This window comes from Drosophila ficusphila, unplaced genomic scaffold (genome assembly GCF_018152265.1).
Source record: "Drosophila ficusphila isolate 14025-0441.05 unplaced genomic scaffold, ASM1815226v1 contig_286, whole genome shotgun sequence".
In the NCBI taxonomy this organism is placed as follows: Eukaryota; Metazoa; Arthropoda; class Insecta; order Diptera; family Drosophilidae; genus Drosophila; species Drosophila ficusphila.
The window spans coordinates 5,500,092-5,525,223 of NW_025064189.1; the positions used below are offsets into that span (position 1 = coordinate 5,500,092).

At 40.4% G+C, this 25,132-nt stretch overlaps 4 protein-coding genes across 5 annotated transcripts in view; 2 read left to right on the forward strand and 2 right to left on the reverse strand.

Moving 5' to 3' along the window:
* LOC108100409 overlaps positions 1-16,444 on the reverse strand; it is a 100,836-nt gene extending 84,392 nt beyond the window's left edge. Inside the window, exon 1 of the mRNA XM_017204296.2 lies at positions 14,790-16,444. Coding sequence (XP_017059785.1) covers positions 14,790-16,277 — 1,488 coding nt within the window. The 5' untranslated portion in view covers positions 16,278-16,444. The remainder of the gene's footprint in view (positions 1-14,789) is intronic.
* On the forward strand, positions 2,126-12,553 carry LOC108100410 (T-related protein). Of its 2 annotated transcripts, none has more exons than XM_017204298.2 (7): positions 2,126-3,120; positions 8,092-8,443; positions 9,644-9,764; positions 10,074-10,217; positions 10,279-11,080; positions 11,636-12,053; positions 12,147-12,553. In XM_017204298.2, the coding sequence occupies exons 2-7, from the start codon at positions 8,097-8,099 to the stop codon at positions 12,436-12,438; spliced, it is 2,124 nt and encodes a 707-aa protein (XP_017059787.2). In that variant the 5' UTR covers positions 2,126-3,120; positions 8,092-8,096; the 3' UTR covers positions 12,439-12,553. The 2 variants fall into 2 exon arrangements, with proteins under 2 accessions (XP_017059787.2, XP_017059788.2); XM_017204299.2 differs by having other exon boundaries at positions 2,127-3,120; positions 12,110-12,224.
* A 4,424-nt stretch (positions 16,445-20,868) lies between the features above and the next one.
* On the reverse strand, positions 20,869-21,637 carry LOC108100693. Its single transcript, XM_017204712.2, has 2 exons — positions 21,522-21,637; positions 20,869-21,441 (listed from the first exon to the last, which is right to left on the reverse strand). Exons 1-2 carry the CDS (start codon positions 21,630-21,632, stop codon positions 21,106-21,108), a joined length of 447 nt encoding a protein of 148 aa, XP_017060201.1. The 5' UTR covers positions 21,633-21,637; the 3' UTR covers positions 20,869-21,105.
* Positions 21,638-22,832: 1,195 nt separating this feature from the next.
* LOC108100691 (26S proteasome regulatory subunit 10B) lies at positions 22,833-24,690 on the forward strand. Its single transcript, XM_017204710.2, has 2 exons — positions 22,833-23,675; positions 24,045-24,690. The coding sequence occupies exons 1-2, from the start codon at positions 23,070-23,072 to the stop codon at positions 24,621-24,623; spliced, it is 1,185 nt and encodes a 394-aa protein (XP_017060199.1). The 5' UTR covers positions 22,833-23,069; the 3' UTR covers positions 24,624-24,690.
* Positions 24,691-25,132: the final 442 nt, after the last annotated feature.

A 25,132-nucleotide genomic window follows, 5' to 3' on the forward strand; every position in this document is an offset into this window, starting at 1 on the left:
CTCTGTTGATTTTTCTCATTTACCACCGACGGGTTGCTAGGTTGTCGGGCTGCCAGGTTGCCGGGTTGCAGACCTTAAACTAATGGCCATCGTTGCCCGCGGGTTGTTTGTCTTTCAGCGCCATAGAATGCCCAACTTTTCGAACGTTCCCAGCCCCCCGGATAAAGTCGGCGGTCCATTGACACGCGGCGATGACTTGAAACCGACTAAAATGCGAGCCCGAATTTACTAACAAAATTACTAACAAAATTTCGGACAGCGACTGCAAGAGGCGCGTGATCTCGAAAATCACGAAAAAGCTATAAATAGTTGCCGCATCGAAGCTCAATAATACACAAATTTTACACGGCCCAGCAAATGTTCAATGAATCGGTTTGAAAATTAGACTAGGAAAGCGTTATTCACCTTTTATTATATTCTTTAAATTAGCACTTGAATTAAGGCAATAATAAATGGTTAATGAAAAGGTATTTTTAGATACGCTCTCTTTTAAATTGTCTATAAAAAACATTTATTAGAATGTGGAACTCGAATAATTATTTATACAACTTGTCATCATAAAATTATTAAATAGCATGGCTAGGAAATCAAAATGTTAAGATATAATTGCTGTCTAAAATCGAACATAAAAAGACCTCTGAACCTTTTCAAATTAATTACACCTTTATTCTTGACAATTTCGCTCCAATTTTGATGCCAAATCTCGTTGGGTCGAATTTGGCCACGCACCGCCCCAAAATCGATGCAACTCCGCCCCGGGCCAACTTTGTATTTTGGCCACATACACAAATTGACGCACGGAGTCAAATGTTTACAACTCGAAATTCGGCTGAAAATTTTACCAAAAAAAAAAACAAGTGTTGGATCGGCAAACCCGTTTTGGACTGCAAACAGACCCCATGGAAAAAAAATTCAAAGTTTTAATTGGTTGCGCAAACAAAACACGAAACGAGCGTCTAAACAAATCAAAGTCAGTCTGCGGCGAACAACGGACAAAAACCGACGGACAGCAAGTCCACAGAGAAAAATACAAATCAGTTCTACAACTCAACACCCTATTAAATATATTTAAAGAATACTGTAAACAACACATTCCCCTTAGGTGGTTACAATACAAAAACATTTAATGCATAAAAATGTTTATAAAAAGAATATAATTATTATGCGTTGTATTTAGATTTCGAATCCTAAAATCTCTGATCCAAACTAGCTTAACTTTCTTACAATATTTTTAAGTCCTCCCTATACCTTGTCAGCCTGAATATAAAACTTAATTTAATCCAATAATATTCTACAGCATGTTTCAACGTAAATTATCTGGGTTTAATATTTTTATCTTACAATATTATTTAAGCTAAGGAAAATAAATTTTAAAAATATACTGCAATGATTTTCTCTCCAAACTAACGCTTTAAAAACAAATAAATATAAAGTTGATTTATAATAAAATCTTAAGGGGCACAACTAGTGTGACATTTCAAAAAAATCTTTTTTTTTTTCTTTCATATTTCGGTAGATTACACCTTTAAAAATAACATATTAAAATTTCAAATCGATATCTTAAATAGTTTTTGAGTTATAGCAATTTTAAGAGCAGCCGCTCGTATAGCAGTGAATACGATCATTTTATCTTTAAACGCGTTTTTCTCGAAACTGCATTTTCCGAATTTGCTGCAGTGATAACTCAAAAACTAATGATCCGATCACTATCAAATTTTTTTTAGATGTTCTATATATAGGCCTCCCTACAATGACCTATCGGTTTTTTGATCCGATCAAAAATCGAATTTTGGCAGGCCAAAAACGACCAAAATTTTGGGGTAAAATTCGATTTTTTTTTTTTAAACGCCGCCATTTTGTCAATTTTTGATATTTTTTATTTATCGTAGGTCATTGTATGGACAATATCATCTAGTTTAACGAGAATTTTTCATTTTTTGATTTCATCCACGGAGAAGGCCGGAATCACTGCAGCAGTTGGGGCACTTTTTTTTTTTAGCGCCGTTGGAGATCGGCTCTAGCTTAAAAAATATTTAATTTTTTCTTTAAAAATTTTACTGTTTATTCTTCAAACATGTATAAATATATTCTGAAAATTTGAAAAGAATTGATCAAGTAGTTTTTTTTATAAAAATTCCCAAAAATCATCATTTTTTCAGGCCGTCACACTAGTTGTGCCCCTTAACGTAGTTTATGCTCTTGTTGGAATCCAAAGTTAAGTTTCTTTTTCTCTGTGCAATGATTTTGAGCAACTGAAACACGTTTCACTTAATTTTTGGCGCATGCAAAATTGAACGATTATCCACGGGGCTACAGTGGGGCCTCCATAATCCCGCCTAGGACTCCGATTCGGCGAGGAGTGCTCGCCCTGAACGATCCGACTCAGCTGAGGGTGATACCGAGATACCAAGGCTTCTTGGCATCTTACCTGTTGCCGGGTTCCCAAGCGATGGCCGCAAATTGACCAGCCGAAGGAAAGAGCGAGATGCAAGATCGGACAACGGTCTTACCTGTTAGAGGGTGTGGCCTAAACATCCGCTAACCGATCAACGATCGGGCCAGAACGAGACAGCTATAGGAGCGGGAAAGAGTTGCACTAGCCGGCCATCACGGCCAAAAGCAACAAAAACCAATACCAAAACAAAAGCAACAACAACAACAACATCGATGTCGATGTCGGCCAAAGACGAGAAATAGAGGAACCGAAAGCGCGGCTTGTGATGGTTGAAAAAATTAGCACCGATCGTTGATCATTAGCTCGGGAACGGTGGCAACGCAAACACACGATCGGCGGCAGCTCACAACTCGAAACTCGAATCTTGAAACTCGCAACTCAACTCGAACCGAAAATCTCAAAAAACCTGAAAAAAGGCACGCGGATCGCGGCTGTCGCTTCTTCCTTTTAACTGATCCTTAAACAAAAAAATAAAAAAAAAACATAAAAACGCGGCGTGATCCTGAATTAAGTGAGCCTTCGACCAACTAGTGTTAACAAAAGTGCAAGATTTAAGGGCTTTTCCAACCAAGTTCAAATCAAAACCAACACAACTTCAAAAGGAGCTCTCCCACTGGATTACATCAAGAACGCCGAGTTACGGCGCGAAACATTTTTTAAAATATGTAAGTTTGTTTTGAGATGTTCAACCGAAATTTCTCTGCTGTTTGTTATTATATTTTATTATAAATAGTTTAACAAATTTTAGGGGTGCAAGGTTAAGTAAAGAATTAGAATAAATCGGATACACTGCTCTAGAAACAGTAAGCATAAAATTTTTCTTTTGATTTTTAGAGCATATATGTATATGTTTAATATATAGAAGAAAATACGAAGTATTTTAGAATTCAAGTTTTAAGTTGTTAAAAGCTATTAAAACCCAAAAACCGAAAAATACTTCTGCGAATTATTTAAAATCAATTGCTTTGTTTAATAGATCACACTATTATTAAAGACGATAGTCTTAATAAAAACTTTTGTATTTTAAAAAGTATAAAGAGTATATTATACCATAATTAATCCCGTCGGCAAAATAGGTTAAAAAAAATGTAACAATTATTACGGCTAATTTTCTTTTAAGCTATTGGGTTTTCTAAATAAATTTCTAAATTTCTGGCTAAATACAATTCATGTCTCATACGAAGCTCACATTTTTAAAATATTTAATGCTTGTGATTCATCAGACAAAATCGTCGAAATTGTTATGACTAAAGCTCTGTCACTTGTTGCTTTAAAAGTGCAATAAAACTTCATGGCTTAATTCAACTAGTATTAAAAGTCTGCAATCCCAAACTACTGACCCCAAAAACACATATGGCGCCTGAAAAGTGCACATCGCCATTTATTCGATTCTCCGAATCAAGAGCTCAGAGATCATAAAATGTCAGTGTTTGTTTCGCTTTGTGACATATGACCATAAACGTAATCAAATAGCAAATTGGCAAACCTATTTAAACGAACGTGTGAAATCCAAATGCCGAAACCAAACAAAACCACCAAACAGACACTTTTTGACACTTGTCCAAAAAAAGCGAAAAAGTGTTGACGGGCCGCCCGAAATCCAGCGGGCAAGTGACAAAATCCCCCATTAACGATCCTAATAATACCACTAATGACATAAAACAGCAGCCGAGAAGAAGGGGGCGGGAGGAGCTATATATTTCCATGGGCCGTGGGCGTGGCAGACGTTCACACGCAAATTAGTGGGGACATAAGAATTTCAACGCAGACTTTAGATATGGATTGCCGAAAAACACCAAGTTAAATCGATCTGGCCGGCCGGCAGCCAATTACGACGCATGTGAAAATTATCCTATTAAATGCAAATCAAAGATGACCATAAACAGACCGAAGGAGGCCCCCACTCCGCCCCCGCAGATCGTTTAGTACTTGACAAATGCTTACTAATTAATTACAGTTTGTACAAAATTTTAGTACGCCGCTCATAAAGTGCGCCTATCAGTGTGCCGTGCAGTGCAGAAAACAAAAGTGTGACAATCGGCGTGTACCCCCCAAAAAAAGTACAATAAATAACAGAAGCAATCCGGTTAAGGTAACCCACTTCCTTTTCTTTCGAAGGCGTGACCTTTGACATTGTCCAACGGAAATACATCCCGATTGGCTTCCCTCCTTCCGTTTGCTCGAAAAGGTTCGAATTCAGTTCGCCCCCGCAGTGTCTAAATTTAAATTCGGTTTATTTTCATGCGAAGTGGTGTGTGAAATTTAGCAAATTTGGCTTAATCGCCTCCGACGGGCTACCAGCAACTTGTCATCGGAGCCACCCGCCGGCATCCTGATCAGGTGCGAATTATAATCCTTCCGAACAAAGTGCGAATCGGAGTAGATAAATCGATGGCATAGCGAATAAATGCAAACAATCGTACACGTGTGCGATTATTTACCACGGGTTTGCGGTCAATGCTTGATAATAAAAAGAATAAAATAAGACTGTAAATACCAAAGGAGAAAAATATTTAAATAAATGATTAATACACGTATTCATTGGAGAATTATTTCAGAAAACTGATAAAAATAATTACAAAAAGAAATTTAGAGCTACACATGTAAAAAAAAGTAAACATTTTTTGTTATATATTAATTGTTAAAAGTGCAATTAAAAAAAGTGAGTCAAGAGATTAACATAATGACGGCATTGTCTTAGCTTCAGCAAAAGCTAACAAGTTTTTTAAATCACAGCTTTTGCCTTTATTTGAAACCACGTTTAATCAACGTTTATGTAAATAAAGCTATTCAATCAATTTGTCCATGCATTAACACCCAATTAAAGTGTTAAATATATATTTTCTAGAGTAATAAAAAACACTTTTTAAATTCCATTAAAGAAGGAATATATTAAATGGACCGTTTTGTGTGCAACCAATTAAAGCTTAACTACCATAATTAAATGATGGAGATATACAACTCATTTAAAATTTGGTGGTGGTTTTTCCGTGATTTAAAAAGGATTTATTAAGGCGAACCCTCCTATTAACTGAAACTCCAAGCTAAATAAATCGGATGTAACTAAGGCTTGTCGAATGTGTTTTAATTCACGACCATTAGTACGTGTTTGCCTGTACTTTTGTACATGTACTTTGAGTACGTAAGCGCCATGTTACAAAAGGTTCGCTTCGATTTCGAATAGCGCGCATATTTCATACGAAAAAAAACCCCTCAAAGCGTCTGGGTAAATATCAAAGTCACGAAATGATTCAAAAATCAACAAAGCCAACAACAAAGCGGATGGGGAAAGAGTCCAAATGCAAACGCCGAGCCGAAAACCCGTCATGGCTGCCATCAAAAGTCAAAGTATATACCCTATACCATATATACTATATGTATATATATGGTACACATCGGCAAACATTCACACACGCTGCCGCGGATGAGGAGACAACACACAAAAACGGCTTTTCATTAAGCTTAGTGATGGAGCTCAGAAGCTCCGATGCTGGGACACTGAAAAATAGAGTCTGGAGTGGCGTGGCGGTGCGGATCGATGTGGAACACAAACACGGCCATGGAATGAGCCATGTGGGCAACCATCAACCATCAGCCATCAGCCATCACCCAACAGCCATCGCCCAACACTCTGGGCCATGAAGAGTGAATTTTTATGGTGTCGTCTATTGGGGACATGAGAAAAACCCGCTGAGAATCGCGTGAAAATTAGGATAACGCGACGCAAACACGAGCTGCAAAAGCGGAAGTCTTTGAGAATCCATAAACCGAATTTATAACTTTCCGCCGAAAGATCGAAATGGTTGAACTTTGAAGTTCAACTGATTGAAATCAATTTAAAACTTTTTAATTGGATGAAAGCGTACAGATATGCGGACAGTAAAATGTCACTGCTCTTTTTTATTTGTTTTAAAAATAATAATTGCTTTTGCTTGGCTTTGCTTGAACTTTTAAAGCACAAGAAATTTCCCATAAATATTTATATATTTATTTGATTAAAATTGGAATAATTTTATGGCAAGAAAGTGCTTTAAAAATATCTGCAAAAACCAGACTAAAAGTGAGTTATTTATGAACGCTTTCAGTAATTTCCTTTCAACCACACCAATGAAAGTATAAAGCGATTTGGTTCTTTAAAAACCCCTCCATGATTGATTTCTTGATTTGCCCTTTAAACTTTAGAATCCTCCAAGGGGAACTCATCTGCTGATTGATTATAGAGTTGGTTTTATGTGGGTCTCACCTAGAACCCAAGAGAAACCTGTTCGCTTGACACCATCAAATTAAATGGTTGACAAATACGAAAGACATCAAACCGCATTCGGCTGTTGCCATTTTATGATGGAAGATGGGCCAAGACATTTCCCATAAATCAAATCTGGATCCAAGAAGCAAGAACAATCAGTCGAAGGTATTTCGGGTCGTTTCCATAAAAGAATCCTAGACGGCGGCACTTGGCCTCCAATTCGTGGCCCAATAAAGACAAACAAAACAATTAATACATTTTGTTAATTTATGATTACAAAACATTGCGAGAAACACTTTCGGTCCAGAATTTAGACATCACCCAAAACGAAGGAACCGGCACATCTGAGGGGTTTCTTCGAGGGGTTTAGGGGTTTCAAGGGGAACCGTCCCATACAAAATGACCCTGGCCCGAACCCGACGCAAAAACAGAGGTGTTTGTTGCCGCGGCCATAAATAAAAAGGGTGCCCGTTGTTTATGGCCAGCCAGCCAGCATCTCAGTCGACTCATTCTCATTCCGAATCCCCTACCCATTCCCATTTCCATTCCCAATCCCAAATCCCAGCCAGACCCACTCGCAGACGAAATGCCAGCCATGGCTAAAGTGTGCAATATAATTAAAAGCCGACAAGAGCGCTGGACGAGCATTCTTCTAATGCTCCTGGGACACTGCTGTAAAAGCATAAAGCCGACACTTCGTCAGTTTTCCGGCGGGTGATGTGGCTTTGATGTAATGCCACTGCACACTGACCACACACTCGATTGTATTCCTTATCAAACGTAGAATACAAAACTATAACCAATCTGTAATATCGCAGCCATTAATCTCTCTCTCAGTCATTTATCTCTCTTTTTAACACATAAATTTTATTTGAATTTGACAAATTATAAAATATGTATGACTTGTTTTCCAAAATTTGTAATAAATTTTATTCGTGAGAAAACAAAAATACAACATAATAATAATGCTTATAATTGTAAATTATAATTTTTATTACCATAAAAATATGGTAATTAAAACTGAAACTCTTCTATCCTTGAGTCCCATTTCATCTAATCATTATCAAACTGTGTTAAGACAGTGTAATTTTCCAATGGCTCCTAAACCGAACAAATAACGCGTTTAGCTAACAACGAGTTTTCTTGTTAACTCCAACATTAATTAACTGAAAAAATTCTTTTTAAATTCAGAGAAAGCTGAGATGTAGCCAATCATATGCAGTTATATATACGTTTAAAAAAATGAACGGATAAAATACATTCTACCAATATAATAAAATTTTAGATAACTTCCGTATACGTTTGAATAAAAAACTATGTATATAAATAAAAAAAAACTTAATAAAATCAAAATGATAAATTAAATATATTTTCCTTCTGTACTTTGCAGCTGACATGACCACATCGCACATCTTGTCCGCCGTGGATCCAACGACCGGGCTCAGTGGCAATGTGTCGGGAGGCGGTGCGGGTGGAGCCGGGGGCGGCGGTGGAGCAGGTGGCGGTGGCTCTCCGCAGCATGTGACCCACAATGGACACGGCCATGGCCACGGGATGGGCGGCGTGGTGGCGGTGACCGCAGGCGGTGCCGGCGTGTCCGGAAGTGGTGGCCATCGGGTGGTCGGCGGAGCAGGCAGTCCCAACGAGCTGGACCGCAATCTGCGCATCTCCCTGGACGATCGGGAGCTGTGGCTGCGGTTCCAGAACCTCACCAACGAGATGATCGTCACCAAAAACGGCAGGTGAGCGCCTCAAATTTTCTGGCTGCCTATTTAAATTTCGAATGTGTTAAATGGCGATGGCGGCGCATTTTGTTTTCCTATGCAAATTGGCAATGAGGTTTTGCGCTTTTGTTTTTCTGTTTCGCTGCTGCATCGGTTTTCCATGGTTTTCATCTCACTGCTCGTCGTTGGCAAGTCATAATGAAGCGTTAACGTTTTTTCAGTTCAGTTTTAAGGGGGTACACTCGAAAAAGCAAGTAGTTTACACTTTTAACAAGAAGCACACAAAAATAAGTATTGCTAAAGAGCACTAAACTTAAATATAGTTGATTCTTTTAAGATTATAATATATATTTCAGAACTAAAATATTAAATAAATTGTTTTTCAATTATTTTAAAGTTTAGTTCTGATTTAATAAACATACAAATAACAAAATGAGAAACTATATGTTTAGTTGCTTTATAAAATTATTTGTGTATTCCCTTAAAACAAATTTTAATTAGTTACATGTTTTAATGAGCCCAATTCCAATCGCTTAGATCCAGCTTAAAATCTAAAATGCCCTAAGGTTTTCAAAATCTAAGTATTTACTTAATTCAAGGCTTTAGTAATACCCAACTATATTTAGCTTAAAATGTCGTATACCGCATGAGTGAGTTTCTCTGAGTGTAAGGCTAGATCTCTACGTGTGTTTATTTACATGCCAGCATTTGTTGAAATAAGTAAAAATATTTTCCAATTTACGGGCATTCGGTGTCGGTGTGTGTGTGTGTAAGTGTGTGTGAGTGCGAGGGTTTGTGTGTGCGAAACGCGCGTTTAGAACTTGGAACCGGGCCGAGAGTCGGGTCTGCTGGCCTGGTCAGGTGCTAATTAGCACGGCCCGGCAACAGCCGCCATCTTGTACTAATTGTTGTGGAACAGAGCCCGCATGAGCGTTCCAATATTTGCCCACAACGCAATCCGGATTCCGGACCCTTCCCCACTATCCTCCATCCTCCATCCTCCTCCTCCGAATCTCCCAGGGCTTCAGGGGGTTTTGGTTTGGTTTTAAGGTTTCGGGTAGAGCCATAGGTTTGGGTCTCGGCCAAAGGCAATGGCAAAGGTAAACGATTCGTGGCAGTTGACCATTTGCGCTCACTGTTTGCCCACCATTACGAATGCACGGCGACTGTTAGGTAACTGTCATAATCGCTAATTGCAATCCCCGTTGTCACCGACAGGCGCATGTTCCCCGTGGTGAAGATCAGTGCCTCGGGTCTGGACCCCGCCGCCATGTACACCGTCCTACTGGAGTTCGTCCAGATTGACTCACATCGGTGGAAGTACGTCAACGGCGAATGGGTAAGTCAACTAACTATTTTACTCTATTTTTAGTTACTAAAAATAAAAAGCTGGCTATCCAAAGGTGTTTCCAACATGAATAAATAAATAAATAACATTAAATAAAATAAAACTACCGTAAAGCACTTTTCATGATCTTGATTTCAGTTCTTGATTCATTCATTAAAATTTTTTTTTTTTTTTTTTTTTTTTGTAAAAAAAAATCCGAATTTTTAACTATTTGGTTTAAAAAATGTTGGTTCAATTTAAATATCAGATAATGTCTAATGAAATATTTAAGAAATAAATTAATTTTGTTTTCCCCTTTAGGTTCCTGGTGGCAAGGCAGAGGTTCCCCCATCAAACCCCATTTACGTACACCCCGAGTCACCCAATTTCGGAGCTCACTGGATGAAGGAGCCCATCTCGTTTGCCAAAGTAAAGCTGACCAACAAAACCAATGGCAATGGACAGGTGATGATGATCGCTATTTAAATTAGATTCACTATTTAAACGATTTGATATTATCTTACAGATAATGCTAAATTCGCTGCACAAGTACGAGCCCCGTGTCCATTTGGTGCGTGTGGGCTCCGAGCAGCGTCACGTGGTCACGTATCCCTTCCCGGAGACGCAGTTCATCGCGGTGACGGCGTATCAGAACGAGGAGGTCACCTCGCTGAAGATCAAGTACAACCCCTTTGCGAAGGCCTTCTTGGACGCCAAGGAGCGACCGGACACGCTCTATCCGCACGACACCCACTACGGCTGGCTGATCCCGCCGCCCACTCATTATACGGCTGCAGCTGCCGCCGTGGCCGCCGCTCCACCGCTGTCCATTGCCCAGAGTCACGGGCTGGTGGGCTCGTGTCCGAGCGTTTCCTCGGCGGGATCTGTCGGATCCTCTGGGGGCGCCAGCACTTGCGATCGCTACGGAAGATCCCTGTCCACAAGGAGTGCGGCGCCCACTCGCAGTACGCCGTACAGTCGACCGAGAGTGGTCTCCGGTTCCGGATCGAACGGAAGTGTCGGCAATGCCTCGTCCACATCGCCGCAACCGCCTTCCGCTCCGCAAACGCCGACCAGTCTGCACTCCTCGTCCGCCGGATCCGTGAGCACCAGTGTGAGCAGCTCCGGTGCCGCCGGAATCGGCACCTCAGCGAGTGCCGGTTGCTTCAGCAGTTCCTACGCCCAGTCCGGCTTCATGCCGGTCGAGGCCAGTCCCACGGCCTCCGTGTTCTCCTATCCCAGCAGCTGGCAGAGCAACGGCAACTACTGGAACGCCACCAGCGTTCCGGGTCCGATGACCATGAACGTCTGCAGTGGCCGCAACATCTGTGAGTATTCCCCGGAAAAAGGAGACTTGATTCTTGTAAAAGTCTCTGAGTCCCAATCAAAGATAACCTAACTGATCACTCAACCTAATATAAACATTGTATATAGTTTGTGGCTCAGAAAAGCTTAAAGGTTCTTACAATAAAATTTCATTGTATTCATTATTGCAAAAATCACTAAGTCCTGATCCGAAAGAAGCTAGCTTATCCTTCAATTCGAGTACAACAAACACAACTTAAAGCACTTTATAACGTTTTAAATAGGTTCTTAATTAATTGGTTTGTTCCTTCAAAATAACAGAACTATATGGTTTCTTTTGTAGAAAAACCTTTTCGGAAATTATTCATGTTTATCAGTTTAATACTATAACCACATATATAATATTATCACACATATCAAGCATGATTATATAGAAAACACACAAATTTTAAGTTCATGTTAAAAAGCTATTTCTGTTAAGAAACAAATGTTAATTTCTTTTGCCTAAATATTTTTCCCATTTTAAGAGGAGACAATATTGTTATCAATTATCAATGACCCTCGATTGACCCTTTCAGCCTCCCACAACTCGCCGTCGCCGACGAACGGATCCCCGAGCTACACGACCTCCTCGCCCAGCTACACGATCCATCACCTGACGCCGCACAGCCACCAGTACAACATGACCCAGCCGGACATCTACGGAACCGGCGTGGGCCTCGGCTCCGGAGTGGGCGTGGGAGTCGGGGTAGGAGCCGGGTCCGGAGCGTCGGGATCCCCGCAAGCGGCGTACGGAGCGTCTGCCCACCAGGTCTACCATCCCACGCCCCCCTCGCCCACCCACCAGCTGTACACGAACGCCGTCCTGAATGCCCCCTCGGCTCTGAGTTATCCGGCCAGTGGGTGGCACAACGGATCGGGGGCGGAGTACGGATTGTATCAGAACGCCGCCGCCGCTGCGTACTACCAACCGGAGTATATACCCCTGGAAATCGGGTAGGTTGAATCGGGGGAGTTCGGGGGGGAACTGTGCGATCTTACCGCTAACGTAGCTATCAATGATTCCCGCGCCCAAACCCGAAATTGCAGCTATGCCAGCCATCCGTTGGAGCCCGTGGAGGTATCGAAGTCGCTGGACGATCCGCAGGCCGAGATGTACAAGCCGAGCGAGGAGCAGGGATCGGTCATCACGCTGGAGTGCGCCACCTCCACCCTGAAGACAAGCCACGACATCAAGATAGAGTCCTCGTCCCTGGAGAGGAGCAGTGTTCCCGGCGGCGCAGCGGTGGTTGCCGTGCCCACCGCCGTGGTCAGCGGTACTCCGGCCGTGAGTGCCGACACCTGGACACCCCTCACTCCGCCCCAGAGCACGATGCAGTGATTACCCGGATGCGGATGCGGATGCGAATGCGAATGCGGATTCGGATACGGATACAGTTGCAAGCCCCAGCCATTAGACGCACGACCCCATGGATGTACGATCGAATTAGATGTAAATTAGTAACGCTATTAGAAATGCACCAGCGCAATCGCACATATTGTAGAGTTATCTGTATGCTGTAAAACATTATCCTATAAAGACGTAATCAAAGTACACAACTGGATGGGTTATTTTTTATGATCCCCTTTGGGAAGCCTTTGTTTTTAATAGTTACAACATTTTGGATTTCTTCAGAAGCTGTTCGTTCTATTTTTTTTACAGAAACTAATTTCTCGCATTTCGGAAATTAGTAAAGGTCGAGGTTTTTATACCCTTGCAGAGCAAAAGGGTATTATAATTTCAGTCAGAAGTTTGCAACGCAGTGAAGGAGACACCTCAGACCCCATAAAGTATATATATTCTTGATCAGCATCACCATCTGAATCCAATTCCGTCTGTACGTCTGTCCGTCTGTCCGTCTGTCCGTCTGTCCTCCTGTCGGTTTCTATGTAAACTAGTCTCTCAGTTTTAAAGCTATCTGGCTGAAGCTTTCCCAAAAGTTGTCTAGTTGTTGCACGCAGTATATAGGTCGGAACGAGCCGGATCGGCCGACTATATCGGATAGCTCCCATACAAGGGAATGAAATTAAAAATTCTTACTCCGTTGTTTTTGATCAGATCGAATTGATTCCTTCCAGATGGCGTTTTCTAACCACTATTGAATTTCGGATTAAATTTTATCAAAATCGGATAACTCGATCATATAGCTGCCATAGGAGAGACCAGAAAATATATATATAAATAATGGAAAAAAATTATAACGTCGTTGTTTTTAATCCCACGAGCATGATTTTTGGAACATCAAGTTTTTCAAATACTCTTAAATCGAGAAAAAAATTTCAGAAAAATCGGAGTAATATATCATATAGCTGCCATAGTTTCCTATATCGAAAAATCTATATAGAAATAACGGAAACAAAATTATTACCTCGATGTTTTTCATCAGACAATCATGATTTTTGGAATATAGAGTTTTCTTATGAGTCTTGAGTTACAAATTAAATTTTATCAAAATCGGACGACTATATCATATAGCTGTCATATGAACAATATGGAAAATTAATAGAAAAATCGTCATAGATTTGATGCTGTTTAGCCGTTTTGTATTTTGTTAGACATATTGCAAGGGTATATAAGCTTCGGCTTGCCGAAGCTAGCTTCCTTTCTTGTTGATTTTGCAGATCATTTATTTTTTTCATAAAAATCGTCATATTGATTCGTAAGTTTATGAGTTTATTTCGATTTTCAGAACAGAGAAGGGAATAATTTTTCACCTTTTTTACTACCTTTTTTAAAACGAGTGCAATATTGCTGGGAAAATAAATGTGCTCGCAGTGGACTGCTGCCAGGACTTGAAACCACTTGGATCCTTGGTGTTGCACAATAAAAGTCACCCAGCCAGGGGGGCCACTGAGTGCAGTATTGCATCGTTGGAGTAAAACAAAAGATAAAGTCCTTAGTGTTCGAGGGGTCAGAGTGCTTTGCACTATTCGAAATGGCAGCTATTAAACTTGAAATCGTCTTAACAATTACCGACAATAACGATGTGAGGAGGCGAGGGACCCCCAGCTAAATCCGGGCATCCAGCTCATTGTTGGCTCCAAAGGGGTATTCAATTTAGTTTAAAACTTTGCCCCATCCTGCGGGCCACTCGCAGTCAAACAATGAAGCACTTGGCCGAGTCAGTGCCCCCGGGAGGATCTCCGGGCGGCAATCTGCCAGGACCAACCAATCCAGCCGTGAGCCCGGAATGCCCACAAAGGACCTCCGCGATAATGAGTTCGGATAACTCGCGTGTGTTGGCCGCACCGAGTGCATTAGAAAGTGGAAGGTAATGGCCACTGACTGTGCCGCCATTCACCTGAATTCCCGGACACCCGCACTACAGAAATAGTTGCTGCAATTAAAATTACACGCCGGAATCATTTGCGAAAGAATGTGCTCGCCAGGGATTCCTTTGCGGTTTGGATGAAATGGCAACACGCAGAAAAATCAATCAGGCTTAAAACACCTCAAATGCTATACAATATTTATTATAGTATTTCTCTATTATTCAAATTGTTTGAAACTTTTTTTCTAATTGGAATAAAAATTCAACTAATATAAGGTCAGCTAGCTTTGCTATTGTATAATAACTCCATAAATTAATATGCAATTCATTAGTAAGTCTACATTTAATTACCGAATAAATTGATAAGACTGTATATGCATGATACAACTTCCCCACTAGATGTAAGTCTGTTCTCACTCACCTGATAGTCCATCGAGTTGCCGTAGCCCATGTGATTGCAGGAGCAGGAACAGTGCTTGATATGTTGCTCCAGTTCGTCATCGATGACAGCGGATGTGCCTGCTGTGAGGTGACCGAGTCCTTCGTGGTGGAAGTGGACGTGCTCGAGTTCCCAGTGATCCCGTTGCCGGAAGCGAGTGTCCTTCTGTGCCTGCTGTTCGACCAATTCCACCTGATTTGCAACCTGATGTTGCTGTTGGCCAAGATGTTGCTGCTGGCTTAAAAGATGCTGTTGCTGTTGCTGATGCTGATGCTGATGCTGATGCTGCTGCTGTTGCGATTCCCCGGGCCAATCCAGCGAGGACGACTTGAACATCCTTCTGCCCGCTGTGGATTGCGTTTCCCTCGCGGGACTGTTACTCGGACTGATGTCACTGGCTTTACCGTTATCGCCGCTCTCTTGCCCTGTTAAGCTGCCGCCGCCGAGTTGAAAGAGAGCGCTGCTCTCGAAGCTTTTGGCCGCCTGATGGAAAGCTTCGTACGCAACAGTTTCGTCCTGCTCAACATCGCTGGCATTCTGGTAGCGTCGCACTGGCAGGACACCACCAGTTGCTGCTGTCACAATACCGTTACAAATACCGTTACCGTTACCAATGCCCAAGCCGTTCCCAATGGCCGCCGTTGCCGTTGGCGTTACGGTTACCGCCGAGCTGGCCGCACTGAGCATCAATCGCAGGACTTCGTTTGTATCCTTTGTGGGCAACGGTACACTGCAGGAGCCCGTTTCCGCCTCGGACACTTCCGGCGGCTCCGAGTTCATCTCGTCGGAGCCGTTCGATTCCTCGACCTCGAGCTGTTGAGTCTTTTGGCGTGCCACTATGGAGGCAGCCGTGGAATTGGCCCCGTACTTCCAGTACGTCTTTCCGGTGCCGGAGATCCTTTGCAGGTGACTACTTCCGGTCGCCTGGCGCTTCCGCTCCTGCAGCTGCTGCAGATTCTTGAAGGCCTTGCGCACCGGTTGCGTGTGATGCAGGGTGGCGCAGCGTCGCATCGGCGGCGGCGTGTATACCGGTGACACACTGTAGCTGTGCGAATGGCGTCCGGGCGACAGGGAGCCACTCGATTTGGCGCCGACCAGGCGGGCCTTCAACTTCCGCCCGAAGCCGAGACCACCGCCGTTTCCGCTTCCGCCGGCCGTACCGCTTCCGGTGCGCGAGGTCAGCGAGTGGGCGGACAGGGAGAGGGCGCGGCTGAATCGCAGGCCAGCAGCCGACCGCTGCTGCTGCTGCTGCTTCACCGCCATCAGCTGGCACTCGTCGATCGTCGGCAGCTTGAGCAGGTGCGGATGCAGCTGGGCGTAGGTGAGCGACGGCTTCGCACTGGCCGAGGGCTCCGCAACGGGATTCGGCAGCGGATCGAAAAGGTTCCGCTGGCTGAGGGCCAGAAACTCGCGCTGCTCCTCCTCCTCGAGCGCCTTCAGCGCCCGCAGGTCCCACTCCCCGGAGGACATCCTTTTTGGTTCGGATTGTATCTAACAGCTAGACCGAATGTCCAATTCAGGGTCAGCGAGGCATAGTTAACAAAGCACCTTCACTTAGGCAACATTATCTTCATGAGTCATAATGTCAAGAGGAAGGTACCTCTTTGCACAACTAAAATTTCATTCGATCATTATAGTTTAATTCAATCACTGCTGCAATTAAATTTAAAGGATATGTATGTACATATACATATATTACAAATTAAAACCTAAACGTCTAAAGTTTATTATGATGGATAATTACTTAAAATATCTAATAAAAACAAACTTGTAAGCAGTAAATAATATTATTATTAATAAAATCAATGATGTAATATTTTAAATTATAACAACTAAATAAATTATAAGCTGTTATGAAAACAGAAAAAATAAAAAAAAAACACTGATGCAAAAAGTGTAAACAATAGCTTTAAAACACAAATATTTTTTAAATTTAGGCATTTAAAGTTTATTACTACCGCTTGAAAAGTTCTCTCAATACTTGTAATGAGTATTAAGTTTTTTGTGTTTTCATCATTTTTTAGTAACTTAAACAAATAAAATATAACACGCACAATCCCGCCAATATTCCGTCACATTTTCCTGCCGATACCGAGTACGTTTACTGTTACCACCGTTACCGTTACCGCTAGCACACTGGCCTCCATATGGCTTTTACCGCTACTTTATAACGGCATTGCTAACAGCAGCAGCAACAGCTTCCGCAATAAGTGAGTGGATTCTGTGGATTGTAAGTGACCTGGCCCAACAAAAAAGTAAGGCAGTGGGTCGCCATGTTAACGCAAGTTGGTGTTTATGTTATTAAGCTGTTAAAGCTCGACAATATTAAAAACAAAACTGATTAAGGGGAGGTTCTTTTCTTTTTTTTTGAAAAAATCGATTTTTTTTTCTTTAATAAAATGAAAGTTACATATGTTTAGAATATACGTGCCAAAGGATATTTCGATTCGACGCGTATTTCTTGAGCTAGAGCGTGTCAAACATACCCATGTCACATGCGCTGTGGTACGCTCTAAAAACTTTAAGGGGGTCTTCCTATGTGACGGTTTGAAAAAATCGATTTTTTTTTTTTTTCATAAATTGATACCTTAACATGTCTAGAATACGGTAGTAAAGCGATTTTAGAAAATTCGAAGTCGTTTAAAAGATACAGCAGGTAAAAGAAAGAGCGGTTCGGAGCGCTGAGTTGGCAGTTAGAAACTTTAAACGCGTTTTTCTCAAAACTGTGTTTTTCAAACTTTCCTCCATTGTATCTCAGAAACGGCTGGACCGAATTACTTGAAATTTACAGGGCACACTCAATATATGTAAACGCATGGAATGAACTATTATCAATCGAAAATTTTCAAAACTTCGATTTTTTTATAGCAAAAAAAAACAAAAAAAAAAACGCCAAATTTGCAACTTTTTTTTCAAATGTCTATCAAAAATCCAATTTTTTTTATATTCATTTGATTGTAGTTCATTCCGTGCATTTAAGTCTACAGATTAAAACGCCGTTTACTTTTTTTTTTTCGGATAAGCCGATCAGCCGGAATCGTGGAGGAAGTGGGAGCTCCTTTTTTCGAGGCGGGGGTGTTCAGAGCGCTGTAACTCTAGTTTGACCGAATATTTTTTGCTGAAATTTTTTATTTATACTGTCCAAATATGTGTTAATAAATGATAAAAAACTTGAAGCTCTAAATATTTACTGGTCGTAGAAAAAAAATCCTAAAATAACCCTAAAAAACAGGCCGTCACATAGGAAGACCCCCTTAAACGCGTTTTTCTCGGAACCATGTTTTCAAACCTCTTGTCGCGCACAGGGGTCGTTCTATTGATCCGATTTCCTTCATTCAAAAAATTTTTGAAAGTATATACTTTTTTGTATGCCTTATACCTAAAATTGGCATAAAAAATTGTTTATTTATAATTTTTAAACGAGATCGAAGTAAAAAAAAAGTCCATTTTTTTTAAATGTCCATAAAATTGGTTTATTTTTACCAAAATTGATTCTAGTTAGGTATAAGGCATAGGAAATTCCATCAATTTTAATAAATAATTTACATTTTTAATTTCGGTTCACTACCAGCGGCCCGACACTCGACAAAGCAGAAAAATAGAGGTCTACGAGATCCGCCATTTTGAAGCCGCCATTTTGAATTTCCTGAATATTGAATTTTTTTTTAATCCTTAATAAACAACGAATCAAAAGTTCAAAAGCTTAAGTTCGTATGTCTTTTCATTTTTCCGCAATTAATTCTTAAAGTTTGCTTAATTTTCGAAAAAAAGAAAAGAACCTCCCCTTAATGCTATTTAAACAATTAACCAGAAGAGACAGAGATTTATTTAAACTATAACTTCGATCTTTAAAAGAAATTATAGAATGAAATTCTTAATTGATGATACACCACTTCCTATTTTGATATTTGTATTTGGAAATAAATATTTAAATTACTTTTTTATTTTTATTTTTATTTTTTTGGTTGCCCCTAGATATGTATGTAGCTCTATATTGAACCTGAAAGAATATCCAGCCAAGAACCATTGTTTTTATGACGAAGTTAAACCGACTTAAAGGCAAAGGTGGCCCGCAGGTGAGACCGCAGGTGACAGGGCGGCAATGAAATATGCAAGTGCATTCATTTGACATCCAAAGCAATTTCGCAGTCAGCAGGACGACACACAGCAAGTTTTGTTAACCTCAACTCAAAACAAGTGAACAAAAAGAGAGGCGATAACAACAAAAAACGAACATAACGCTAAAACAAATCAATTGGCCTTAGCAACTTAGAAAAATAGTGGGTTTGTACTGATGAACAGATGTACATATGTACAGATGAGCGCTCATTGTCAGCCTATAATTTGAAATTATTTTTATAGAATTATATTTTTTTCCAAGTGTTGACTTTCCTTGTAACTTGGCAGCGCCACCAGTTAACGGTGCAATGCATGGCCACATTTCTGCAGACCTGTGCTTGCGTACATACTATGTACATATGTACATATATGTAGGTAGTGACACATGGCACACAAGTCCTCTGAAGTGCTCATCCTTCATCCTGATGTACGGTCATCAAGAATCGGACAAGGTGCCAAAGAAGGGGAGTCGGAAGGAGGAGAGGATGTAAGCGTTTACACCGTTGCACTACCCAAATCGTGTTAATGAAATTCAAGCTGGGTCTAAAAATTTGCATTAGCACGTGCTACACTCAAATGCAAATCGTATGCAAGATACGAGGTCATCCATAATTAATAAAAAGCGGATATACTATAAGGTCCCCGGGAATATATCTTATTAAGTTAACATATGTAAATTTATATTATATAATTTACAGATTATAAATCTAAATTTCTTATCTTAAATAACCAATTGAAAAGGTTTTGTTATAAAATAATAAATAGCTCTGCAAACAGAACATTTTGTTGAAATGCTGTTTTCAAACAAAACATAGTATTCTGCTTAGACCTTGGATCTGATTGTTGTACACGTATAAACGTTTTTATGAATAAAAATTAGATATTAATCAAAAAATAGGCCTGGCCCTAGAAATTAAAAGAGCCATGGAAAAGCCCGTCTTTAAAGTACATACATATATCGCTGTCGGAGTCAAGCCATAATTTCCCAGAAACATGTTGGCCAGCCACGCCCATGCCCTCGACTGCAGTTCCCTGCCACAGAGGATGTCAGAAGTCAAGATCGAAAACAAGCGAAAGTTGTAGCAAGCTCTTCTGTTGCCGGTCTGCGTTTAATTTCTTTCATAAGGACATTGAAGTCAGTGAGCCGAAATCGAACAGACCTCTTGTTCTGGCCAGATGGCAAACTTTGGCTGGAAAGCCAGGACCATCTGCGTTGCATGTTGTGCCATACAACCAAAATCGGGGCCAAGCCAAACTTTATTGAATAAAAATTTATTTCATATTTCTGTTGTTTTTATCCCTCTTGCTTGAAGATAATTGGTAGAGAATTAAACGGGAATCGGTTTGGTAAGCTTAGCTTTATCTGTTTTTATGCATGACGCCGTCTCTGTTTCCTTGATACAAAATATACAAATTTAACATTATTTTTAATCCCCTTACAGGTTTACCACTAGTATTTTGAACTCAATTAAAAATTTTCCTTTTTGAAAATTGAATACTATTCAGAAAGAGAAATTCACACAAGGCTAGTGGATTCTAGAGGCTTGCAATCACATCCCAAATACTTGGCAACCGTTGGGGCGACAAGACAAAAATTCATTAAACAATTTCAAACTGCATATTTGTCATGGGCTTTTCGACCCGCGGGTGCACTTGTCCCGGTGGATATTTCGATGTTTTGGTCCCATAGCACACAATGCTCCCAAAATGCCCTGATTTATTGCCTGGGTGCCATGCAGACATTTGCTTTCAGGCCAGCACCTTTCGAAGCATTCGGTGCTTTTCACACGCCATCGGATAGCTGAATGTCAACAAGAGAGTTTTGTTTAAATAAAAACGGGGGGAAAACTGTGAGATTCAAACTTATACTTTCCTTTAAACCTTTTGCACATCTTAGATTTTATTGGAATTATTCATTGAATAAAGAGTCACATTATGAATGTTTCAATTTTTATTCGTTTTCAATTCATGTAGTACTTTACACATTTTTGATTAATATATATATGTATGTACATTCATATACATATGTATGTATTCAACTTGTGTTATAAGAAGCCTTAGTTAATAAAGAAAAAAACAAATACAAGTTTTCTGAGAATTGACCAAATTAAAGGAGTTTTCAATAGTTCGTCAAAAAGTTGTTCTTGGGTGGTTATTTTTCTACAAAACGAAAGAGCTCTTACTTAATTGTCAGGTAAAGATTTTCGAATTTCTCCTGGGAAGTTAACAAAGGCGATTTTCCAACAACTTCATAAAATTCCTTACTAGTCATCGATGTGTAATTAATGTGGCTTAAAAGCCGCTTTTTATAATTCGAAGGCATTTCTTCTTCAGATTCTTCTTCGTCACCCCCATCCGAATTTTCGGTTTTTTCGGTGTAAGATTGAACCATCCTGAACCGTTCGACTTCTGGCAAGGCTCCTTGAATAGCTTTGAAGTAATATTCAAAGGCTTTTGAGTCCATACAGAGAGCATCGTAGCAATTCAACGAAGCTGGAAAGCGTTCTATCAAATTCTGCCAAAAAAGTTGGATTTGTTAAAAATATGTACATACATATATAACATATATCAGCACTAAATTGCTGAGTTACTCACATATTTGGACACAACCAAGAGCTCATTATTGTTAAGTTTGACTGAGAACTCAAAAAGGTTGAGAAGACCAGTAAACTCGATACTTTCAGCGCGCTTCGTGAGGAGTTCCATACAGACTGAGGTAAGTGATTTTACAAGCCATTTGGATCCACACTCGAAGAGCTCCATAATCGTGGAGTCTGAATACTTATCAAAATCCTTTACGTTCTTGGTATAGGCATAACGAATAAACTTGTAAAAAGTTTCCGAACTAACGTCGTTCAACAAATATGCGCCATTTCCTAAATTTGGGCTTTTCAGGAGCAATCCCTCGAAAAATCCAGATATACCAGCCAGAATAATTTTGTGGCAATTATAAATGTATGGCTCCACCTGAATGCGGCAATCAGAAAACTTTTTTGCCTCGAAAAGTTTTAGGTAATCCTGATCATTCCTAAAAAAGTGCAGCTTTTGAGTAAAAGAAAATTCTAAATTCGTCTAAACGAAAGCTTACATCTTAATTTTATATCCTTTTATGGCTTGGAATATATGTATGTAGACCTATAATAATTATAAATTTTTATGTTAATTATAGTTTATGAATTAAACAAACTTAAATTTAAAAAAACTTAATTTGTGTGTATATACATATGTACATACATTAACTCCGTGAACTTAAAATACGACTCATTCTGAAATTTCTTGGGAAATATTCAATTTCTGGGAATCCACTTTTTAATAAGAAATTTTCACTTCTGCTAGTCGGTTTGTTATGCACAGGCAGTTGTGTATATGTATGTACATATATACACGAAAATTTATTTAGCACTCTTACTTAAACGATTTTGAACACAAGCACAGCTGTTCTGCTTAATTTTTTAATATGTAAATGGCTTTTGTAACAAAAAAAAATTTAAATATATGCGTTACTTACAACCTTCGATTCTCGAGTTTTTCCAAAATGATCTAAGTTTAAAGGGTCAATCGATAAAGAAGACAATTTTTTGACTAAGTCTTATCGATTATTCTTAAGAAGTTCGATTTTAGAATAGTAGTTCATTTTCACTATTCTTTTCTATATATTTTAACTATTATATATGTATACTTCAACGCTGTGCTCAGTAGGATATTCTTACTTATACAATTTTTCTTTTTGGTTTCGGATAATTTTTATTTCTTAAATACTTAGTTCGCTAATCAAGGTGTGAAAATTCTAAACATGTTCAGCCTAAAAGAGTTTGCTAAGCAACTAATGTTAATAGGAAAATCTATCAAAACAAAAACAATATTATAACTAAAATAAATACATCATAATATAAATATTATAGCTCCGACTTCAATTAATTGCGAAATGTAGCCATTATTCTGATCCTTAAAAATATTTTATACAAGTTATCCAATTCCAGTTCCTGAAAAGTCACTAATTTGTAGTTATCAAAAGAACCAATGGTTCACCTCAGGGCTCCAATCGCTTGAACTTGACAGACGTCAAAATCATATCGTGAGTTGGCACATTTTTAAAAAGACGTTCGGGATAATTTTAACTAACTGGGATTGCATGATATACGAATGGCGGCTCCCCAGCAGGACGATGAGCGCGTTAAGGCGCTGACCCAATACCGCACCAAGCTTCTCGAGCACCGTGAGATCGAGTCGCGGTTGAAGGCTTTAAGGGACAAGCACAAGGAGCTAAGTGCCCAGTACGAGAAGTCCGAGGAGAACCTGAAGGCGCTGCAGAGCGTTGGCCAGATGCTCGGGGAGATCCTAAAGCAGCTAACCCCGGACAACTTTATCGTGAAGGCCTCGAATGGTCCGCGCTACGTGGTCGGCTGTCGCCGGCAAATTAACAAGGAGAAGCTGAAGGCCGGCACTCGGGTCGCCCTTGATGTGACCACCCTGACCATCATGCGCTACCTGCCGCGGGAGGTGGACCCCCTCGTCTACAACATGACCCACGAGGATCCGGGCAACGTGAACTATGCCGAAATCGGAGGACTGGGCGAGCAGATCCGCGAGCTGCGCGAGGTCATCGAGCTGCCACTGCTCAATCCGGATATCTTCGTGCGCGTCGGCATCCATCCGCCGAAAGGATGTCTTCTTTACGGGCCACCCGGCACCGGGAAAACCCTTCTGGCCCGCGCCATCGCCTCTCAGATGGACGCCAACTTCCTCAAGGTAAGCTTTTCGCAATTCTGACGTCAGCACAAATCAATGTTCTGCAATTTTTTTGTACAGAGCATAGAAAATTCTACTTAAGGAATCTGATGAGTTAAAGTTTGGTCGAAAAAATAATATTAAGTTTACTTATCACTTGCTTTTTTGGCAGTTTAATGGCATAGTGTTTTCATTATGATTCTATGATTAAAATTATGAAAAACGTATAAACAAAACTAATCTATGCAGTTAATCGAAAAATTTTTGTTTACATTGTTTAAACTAACTTTTCTTAAACTCTTATTCCTAAACGCACAAGTTGTGGAAACCAATTATAAACATTTCTATATAATCCTAAACTTAAACCATTTCTTACAATCCCCCTCAAAGGTGGTTTCTTCGGCCATCGTGGACAAGTACATTGGCGAGAGTGCCCGGCTAATCCGCGAGATGTTCGCCTATGCCCGTGACCACCAGCCGTGCATTATTTTCATGGACGAGATCGATGCCATCGGAGGCCGACGATTCTCAGAGGGAACCTCCGCCGATCGCGAGATTCAGCGTACGCTTATGGAGCTGCTCAACCAGATGGACGGCTTCGACGCCCTGGGCCAGGTGAAGATGATCATGGCCACCAATCGGCCGGACACACTCGATCCTGCCCTGCTGCGTCCTGGGCGTCTGGATCGTAAGCTCGAGATTCCGCTGCCCAACGAGGTGGCCCGCATGGACATCCTCAAGATTCACGCGGGACCGCTGTCCAAGCGCGGGGAAATCGACTACGAGGCGGTGGTCAAGCTGTCGGATATGTTCAATGGCGCCGATCTGCGGAACATTTGCACGGAGGCCGGTCTCTTCGCCCTGCGATCCGATCGGGAGTACGTCGTGCAGGAGGACTTCATGAAGGCCGTCCGCAAAATTGCCGACAACAAGAAGTTGGAGTCCAAATTGGACTACAAGCCCATCTAGAAACCAATTTAATGTTTTAAATATTATCCAAGTATAAGGTTAATTACTGTTTCACACGCCAACAAGAGAGTTTTGTTTAAATAAAAACGGGGGGAAAACTGTGAAATTCAAACTTATACTTTCCTTTAAACCTTTTGCACATCTTAGATTTTATTGGAATTATTCATTGAATAAAGAGTCATATTAAGAATGTTTCAATTTTTATTCGTTTTCAATTCATGTAGTACTTTACGCATTTTTGATTAATATATATATGTATGTATTCAACTTGTGTTATAAGAAGCCTTAGTTAATAAAGAAAAAACAAATACAAGTTTTCTGAGAATTGACCAAATTAAAGGAGTTTTCAATAGTTCGTCAAAAAGTTGTTCTTGGGTGGTTATTTTTCTACAAAACGAAAGAGCTCTTACTTAATTGTCAGGTAAAGATTTTCGAATTTCTCCTGGGAAGTTAACAAAGGCGATTTTCCAACAACTTCATAAAATTCCTTACTAGTCATCGATGTGTAA

Bases quoted from the DNA above. Each gene is read 5' to 3' on its own strand.
- LOC108100691 (XM_017204710.2), top strand. From the start codon at position 23,070: ATGGCGGCTCCCCAGCAGGACGATGAGCGCGTTAAGGCGCTGACCCAA. The intron at 23,676-24,044 runs GTAAGCTTTTCG...TCCCCCTCAAAG, and splicing joins TGGACGCCAACTTCCTCAAG to GTGGTTTCTTCGGCCATCGT.
- LOC108100693 (XM_017204712.2), bottom strand. From the start codon at position 21,632: ATGGAACTCCTCACGAAGCGCGCTGAAAGTATCGAGTTTACTGGTCTT. The intron at 21,442-21,521 runs GTGAGTAACTCA...CTTTTTTGGCAG, and splicing joins TCTTGGTTGTGTCCAAATAT to AATTTGATAGAACGCTTTCC.
- LOC108100410 (XM_017204298.2), top strand. From the start codon at position 8,097: ATGACCACATCGCACATCTTGTCCGCCGTGGATCCAACGACCGGGCTC. The intron at 11,081-11,635 runs GTGAGTATTCCC...TGACCCTTTCAG, and splicing joins CTGCAGTGGCCGCAACATCT to CCTCCCACAACTCGCCGTCG. The intron at 12,054-12,146 runs GTAGGTTGAATC...CCGAAATTGCAG, and splicing joins TATATACCCCTGGAAATCGG to CTATGCCAGCCATCCGTTGG.